Here is a 7,859-nt window from a genome sequence, read left to right on the forward strand (position 1 = left end):
TAAAGAGCTTTGGGATTTTGAACATTCTAATGTATTTTCTTATTTCTTTAGTCTATTTGACATATTTTACTGTATTCATATTACTTGGGGTTAAACCTGTGGTAATGACATGTAATGGGAGATTTCCAAGTGGTATCCTAGAAATGATCGCGGTCAATTCGGAGATTARCCGAGATACCAAAATAGTGTTCAGTTTACAATTGTATGTTCATTCTTATAGATCACATTCCTCAATCATTGAGCTGTTAACTCTAACATGAAAATACACTACTGCCATTTTTGTATTAATTGAATTATGTTCCTGGAACCATTTAATGTCTTAGTGATGTGAAAGATTCTGGTTGTGAGACTGTCATTTCACGTGACCTCAAATGTGTACAACAGCTACTGTGAGGACCTGCACCACTACACTGTTTGCATTTATGCTAGTTATTCACTGTAAACAAAAGAAAATATCTATTTTTTATTTAGCGTTGCTCCAGTCCATCATTGTATGTGTTTGTGGAAACAATTTTTAATTGTGACTGAAATAGTTTGAATGTTTAATGGATATCCACTTGAAAGTGCCATGTTGCTATATATTCATGATTCATTTATGATARGCGAAAAATGTCTGTCTTTTGTCTTAACTGTTGTCACTGTTTTTGTATTATCATAATTTAAATAGAAGTAAAATTGTATATTAAAAAATTTAAAAAACAGGTGTTAAATTCCTTTGGTAGCTTAGGTCAGCCCGGTGGCCCCTGAGCTCGATGACAGACACCTGAGCGGGACGTGGAGTAGTACACCTCTGTGACCCCAAACTGATGATAGGAGGGATGAGGGGGTTGGTTAGGGGGGTGGTTAGAGAGGGAGCTAGTCATTGGGACAGGTAGAGGAGAGGGTTAGTTAGGGGTGTGTCTGGTGTGACCAGGTGTGATCCTAAGCAGTGTCGCCACATGAGCTTGACCGGGTTCACCTGTTTGCTTTCCCAGTTAGCACCTAAACCTAGCATGTAAAGAGCCTGCCTTCCTGCAATGACTAAGGCCTGGATTCAGTCCTAATACGAGTTGTAGACAATGCGGCCGTTAAACGCAATTTCCGATTGAGCAGCGTTTACTGTGAATGTGAGCCCTGTGAACATGAGGACATTGTCTTTAAAGCCCTTGATGGGATTGACTCAGTAGGATGGAGCACAGTACTAGTTTTGGGTGTGATTCCTGCTTCGGCCACATATAGCACATACTTTATACTAAATGTTTGTGTTAACTGTTAGTTACTTTCATAGAGCTGTTTACTTTGTTATTATGTTTCAAGTGTTCTCACAATCTAGAGCTGTTCAGAAAAAAGTTGATCTTTACCAATGAATCTTGTTTTTATGTTTTACTTCCTTTACACACAAAAAGTTCATCCGGTTCAATAAAGGTTATATTTACAAGTACAAAATATCAGTATAAAATGATGCAAGTCAAGCAATGTCCTTATTACATTTATATTAAAAATAGTAAAAAAATATATTGAAGAATATTGATGGTTGGTTATTCAGAGCAGGTGCACCTGAGGAAAAAACTGAAGGACAACAGGAAGTAGGCAACACGAAGTGGGTTGAAAGACATGGTTGGAGGGGGATGGGTGGCTGGGGTAGTAGCATAGAGAATGATAGAGGCCTCTAGTGGCCAAAAGGCCGTATTAGCATGGGCTGTGCTATTGAGGGCTTCAACCATTTTAATGTAGTCAACTGGGTGGGACTTCCAACTTCATTGGCTGATCTCTCCTGGTGACCCAGTTGGAGTCATGTCTTACTAGGTCAGCAGGAGGGATCAGCCAATTGTGAAGAAGAAAATTGACTACTTTAAAATGGAGATAACCTCAATGACACTGCCCATGATGTCACAGACGCTATATGGCACAGTTACAAAGATGAGTCCTCTATCTAACTCTATGGGTAGTAGAGTAGTGTTTGGAGTGTGAGTATGTGGGGCAAAAAGAAAGCTGATTTAGAAGTTTAGTGTCAGAGGGTATGAAAAGAGCCTGTTGGCTACTATAGCTGTACCTGGGTTATTGTTCCAGTGTGGGCGGGACATGTACATTGCTGGCTCCTTATTGGCTCCTGTCTCAGGCTCCGTTACTTCCGTGGGGCCAATCGCCCGTGTCGAACAGGTGTGACACCACATAGTCCTCATACTGTCCGTCGATCAGCTTGGCTGCGTTGTTCCTGGCGAACCAGCAGTCCACGCTCTGACGTCCGCTGTAGATACGCCGGGTCTTCTGGACCACCGGCACTGAACGCCCTTTGACCTTCAGGATGGGTGACCGTGAAGACGTGCTGTGGTCTCCTGTTGCTGTAGCATTGCCAGAAAGCTCTGCGAGTCCCACTTCCTCATACAGGAACTGACCTGGAAGTAGAATCACAGAGGGTCAGAATAGAACAGAACCACAGAGCTATAGGCAAACCAATGGTAATCCTCACTAGGGCCTAATTCCATATCGGCTCAAGCCCCCTTCCCCCAAATCCTACCTCCAACTAGTAGTTTCTGATACCTACCCAGTAGTCCATGACAGTCATGTGACAGCCCTTTGCTGTTGGAGATATAAAATCCCAGGTGGTTTCTCTGATAGGGAGCAGGGTTCTTGTACTGATGCACCAGTATGACGAAACTAATGGTTCCTCCAATGGTTACGGTCACGTTGGACTTCCCCACTATCGTCACCGCAAGCCCGCCACTCTCCACGGAGACTGTGGTGTCGCAGGACAGGACCAAGCGGTCCTGTCCGTCCAGGATGACCTTCTTGGGGGTGACCTCGATGTAGGAACGTTTGGGTTGGTTCACCACGATGGTAATAGTGCTGAAGTATGTCCTCTGCTGTTTGTGGCTGCCCGCTGGCGCCGGGGCGCCTATCAGCTTACCGTTTACTGTCACACCTAGACTCACATACACACGCACGATCGCACACACAAATAGACCACATAAATCATATGAAAACACATAACCGAACATCTAACATAAAGTCAGAATCTCTTGAGAGGACAGTCTTACCAGAGTGCTTGTGGTCAGATACCATTCTGAGAATGTGTCCTGGCTCTCCGTTGATGTTGAAACACACAGTCAGTTTACTGAGGGGGAACTCCACCACAAAGTGGGGATCGCCGTCCGCTGTGTCAAGGGGGTTGGTGTGAGAGAGACGGGTTAGAGAGACACTTGTATTGAATATGAGGAAATAGTGCATCTATGCATACCTGGATTCAAATACATGTGTATTGAAGTGTTTGTTATTTAAATAGTTTTTTCTGTGTATTTGAGTATTTTCAAATACACAGCCATAACAAGTACTTTTATTTGAGTATCTGAATGGCTATTAAAACCAAATAGTCGACCAAATTGTATTTTAAAGTATTTTAAAATACTTATTTAAATGCTATTTTCAAATACCTGGGTTAAATGCATGGGAGTATGTTTGAGCCAGTGTATTTGAGCCAGTGTATTTGAATACTTGTTTGGAAATGTATTGAAAAGTAGATGAAATACATGAAATAGTATTTGAACCCAGGTCTGTTAAATACAAGTGTCTGTATATTTCTGTGGGTGTGAAGCACAAACGACTACACTATGTATAATCAGATATCACCAGATACCAGTGTAGGCAGTTAGTTGTAAGCAGTTAGTTATCGGCAGTTAGCTGTCGGCAGTTTGTTGTTGTAGGCAGTTAGTTGTCGGCAGTTAGCTGTCGGCAGTTAGCTGTCGGCAGTCTGGACAAGAGGAATACCTATGTAAGAATGCTGTTCATCGATTACAGCTCAGCATTTAATACCATAGTACCCTCATTAAGCTCGAGACCCTGGGTCTCGACCCCGCCCTGTGCAACTGGGTCCTGGACTTTCTGACGGGCCGTCCCCAGGTGGTGAGGATAGGAAACAACATCTCCACCCCACTGATCCTCAACACTGGGGCCCCACAAGGGTGCTTTCTCAGCCCTCTCCTGTACTCCCTGTTCACCCATAACTGCGTGGCCATACACGCCTCCAACTCAATCATCAAGTTTGTAGACGACACAACAGTGGTAGGCTTGTTTACCAACAACGACGAGACGACCTACAGGGAGGAGGTGAGGGCCCTCGGAGTGTGGTGTCAGGAAAATAACGTCACACTCAACGTCAACAAAACAAAGGAGATGATCGTGGACTTCAGGAAACAGCAGAGGGAGCACCCCCCTATCCACATCGATGGGACAGTAATGGAGAAGGTGGAAAGTTAAGTTCCTTCAACCTCAGGAGGCTGAAGAAATTTGGCTTGTCACCAAAAACACTTAAACTTTTACAGATGCACAATCAAGAGCATCCTGTCGGGCTGTATCACCGCCTGGTACGGCAACTGCTCCGCCCACAACCGTAAGGCTCTCCAGAGGGTAGTGAGGTCTGCACAACGCACCACCGGGGGCAAACTACCTGCCCGCCAGGACACCTACACCACCCGATGTCACAGGAAGGCCATAAAGATCATCAAGAACAACAACCACCCGAGCCACTGCCTGTTCACCCCGCTATCATCCAGAAGGCGAGGTCAGTACAAGTGCATCAAAGCTGGGACAGAGAGATTGAAAAACAGCTTCTATCTCAAGGCCATCAGACTGTTAAACAGCCATCACTAAAATTGAGTGGCTGCTGCCAACATACTGACTCAAATCTCTAGCCACTTTAATAATAAAAAATTGGATGTAATAAATGTATCACTAGTCAGTTTAAACAATGCCACTTTATATAATGTTTACGTACCCTACATTATTCATCTCATATGTATATACTGTACTCTATACCATCTACTGCATCTTTCCTATGCCGTTCGGCCATCGCTCATCCATATATTTATATGTACATATTCTTATTCATTCCTTTACACTTGTGTGTATAAGGTAGTTGTTGTGAAATTGTTAGATTACTTGTTAGATATTACTGCACGGTCGGAACTAGAAGCACAAGCATTTCACTACACTCACATTAACATCTGCTAACCATGTGTATGTGACCAATACAATTTGATTTGATTTGAGTTAGTTATCGGCAGTTAGTTGTTTCCCGCTTTGAGTGGGCCTGTGAGAGCTGAGCTAAGTAAAGATTCAGGAGATGAGAAAGCAGCAGAAATGACAGGGTCATTGATGTCATCTCCTGACAACTCCATTGTGTCCTCCTCCCAGAGTGCTAAGAACCTTGGCGTGATCCTGGACAACACCCGGTCCGTTCTCAACTAACATCAAGGCGGTGACCCGTTCCTGTAGGTTCATGCTCTACAACATTCGCAGAGTACGACCCTGCCTCACGCAGGAAGCGGCGCAGGTCCTAATCCAGGCACTTGTCATCTCCCGTCTGGATTACTGCAACTCGCTGTTGGCTGGGCTCCCTGCCTGTGCCATTAAACCCCTACAACTCATCCAGAACGCCGCAGCCCGCCTGGTGTTCAACTTTCCCAAGTTCTCTCACGTCACCCCGCTCCTCCGCTCTCTTCCACTGGCTTCCAGTTGAAGCTCGCATCCGCTACAAGACCATGGTGCTTGCCTACGGAGCTGTGAGGGGAATGGCACCTCCGTACCTTCAGGCTCTGATCAGGCCCTACACCCAAACAAGGGCACTGCGTTCATCCACCTCTGGCCTGCTCGCCTCCCTACCTCTGAGGAAGTACAGTTCCCGCTCAGCCCAGTCAAAAACTGTTCGCTGCTCTTGGCACCCCAATGGTGGAACAAACTCCCTCACGACGCCAGGTCAGCGGAGTCAATCACCACCTTCCGGAGACACCTGAAACCCCACCTCTTTAAGGAATACCTAGGATAGGATAAAGTAATCCTTCTAACCCCCCCCCCTTAAAAGAGTTAGATGCACTATTGTAAAGTGGTTGTTCCACTGGATATCATAAGGTGAATGCACCAATTGTAAGTCGCTCTGGATAAGAGCGTCTGCTAAATGACTTAAATGTAAATGTAAATCTCACGTGTCTCTTTAGTCTACGACCTCTCTCTCTGTCTCAGGTGTGTGTGTGTGTGTGTGTGTGTTGTGTGTGTGTGTGTGTGTGTGTGTGTGTGTGTGTGTGTGTGTGTCTACAGTACCTTTCTCCAGTCCCCCTCCCTCAACAGAGCCTCAGAACCACTAACCTGATGTTTTGGAGATGGTTATAGATTTTTGGACTGGCCTCTTCACAACTTTACCTACAGACAAACAGGGACCTTAGATTTGTTACAAGGGTTTCAGTAGTCAAGTACTTCCTCTCATTTTCTAGTTTGTTTGGCGTTGCAGATAACAGATATGATATTTATCAAAGGAATTAAGTCGATAACAAAGCCTCAATCAAGCCTGCTAACCCGTGGTTCTTGGTAATTCTGGAACTCTGTCCGCCCGGCTTGGTCTTTCTTCAAGTGCAGGCTCTGGGCCGTGTCTTCTCCCCTTCCGTCTCATCCGACGACTCATTGCTGAAGCCAGTCTTCTTATTTGTCTCTGTGGTTACAGGGGTGGGGGTGGGTGTGTCCTCGGCCATGGTTCCGTCGGCCAGCACCTGAGGTTTTTCCACCACCAGGGAGGTGAGGGGCGTGAGGAAGTGYTAMGTCAGGGAGAGGTCAGTRGCCTGCTGGGTATGTCCCTCTCTCTCCCTGCTGGTCTGGCTCMTCAGCCTGGACCTCAGCCCCTCCTTCACACTCAGGAAACCCCATACGCGCTCCACGAAATCATCCGCCACTGACCCTGTCGTGCCCGCCCCTGTGACTCCTGACCCCACCCCGGCCGCCGCCTCCTTCACATGCCTCTCCGTCTCCACCTCCCTTTGCCGTAACGCCAAGTCTGTCTCCAGGACGATGCTCTTGTCGCTGTTGCTGGCGGTGACCTGGACGTGCAGGGAGTCTGCACTTTGATTGGTCAATTTGCCGGCGATTACAATCTCTGAGCCGTTGAAATAGTTGGTGAAGAGGTGCTGGGTGACGTACTGGACCGAGTCCTCTGTGTAATTCACCCTGATATCAGAGAGCAGTGGAGTGCCTATCTCATCATAAAACCTAGAGGAAGAGAGAGGGAGGGAGGGACATGGAGGGAGAGAGAGAGAGATATGGAAGAGTGAAAGAGGGAATAGAAGTAACATCCAATGTTATAATATGTGTTACCATGTTATAACATGTTGAGAATCTAGCGCCCAGTAGAATTCTATACGTCAGCTACTTCACTGTATCATGGACACAAGAATCAAGACATTGTGTGTACTACTCTCTGATATGCTCTCGGGGCCTCAAGTGTCTGTGTGACTGTGTACACACACTCACCCCCCCCAGAGATTCGGTTAGGGACGGTGATGTATTAAGGAGAGTATGCCTTCGTCCCAAATGTCACCCTGTGGTTCCTGGTCAAACGGAGTGCACTATGTAGGGATTAGGGAATGGGGTGCCATTTTGGACACAACCTGTGTGTGTTTGTAATGTGTTGGTTTTCCAGCCAGGCCTTGAACCGTAGCACAGTAAACCTCCTCACCTATTTAACTGTGTGCTGACTCCACTAGGTCTCTCCTCTGTTATTATCTCAGGACGCTATCAATTAACCCCTCAGACATACCCAGACGGCCCTTTCACAACACACAGTCACACACATTCCTCCCCTCACTCCTAAACAAACACTTCAGAAAAGGGGCCGGTAAGACTGTCACCCAATGTGTGTGTGTTTGGTTTGGTTTGAAAGATTGCAGTTCAAGACTCTGAAGAGCCTTCTCTCAGTATGTGTATCATTGGTTATTCTTTCACTCATTCCTATTCCTTTATCTCACCCCCTGACCTTCTCTATACCATTTGAATATAATGGATTATAATGAATCAATTCTAACCACTTCTGCCTTCTCCTCTGTACTAGCTGTCTACTGAAC

The 7,859-nt window shown here is 45.9% G+C and overlaps 1 protein-coding gene across 1 annotated transcript in view; it reads right to left on the reverse strand.

Moving 5' to 3' along the window:
- Positions 1 to 1,347: 1,347 nt before the first annotated feature.
- Positions 1,348 to 7,859, reverse strand: part of LOC111955908 (inter-alpha-trypsin inhibitor heavy chain H5) — a 23,845-nt gene continuing 17,333 nt past the window's right edge. Inside the window, 6 exon segments of the mRNA XM_070442774.1 lie at positions 1,348 to 2,375; positions 2,525 to 2,902; positions 3,018 to 3,134; positions 6,118 to 6,171; positions 6,321 to 6,416; positions 6,419 to 7,079. Coding sequence (XP_070298875.1) covers positions 2,095 to 2,375; positions 2,525 to 2,902; positions 3,018 to 3,134; positions 6,118 to 6,171; positions 6,321 to 6,416; positions 6,419 to 7,079 — 1,587 coding nt within the window. The 3' untranslated portion in view covers positions 1,348 to 2,094.

Source organism: Salvelinus sp. IW2-2015, unplaced genomic scaffold (assembly GCF_002910315.2).
Source record: "Salvelinus sp. IW2-2015 unplaced genomic scaffold, ASM291031v2 Un_scaffold16616, whole genome shotgun sequence".
Lineage (NCBI taxonomy): Eukaryota > Metazoa > Chordata > Actinopteri > Salmoniformes > Salmonidae > Salvelinus > Salvelinus sp. IW2-2015.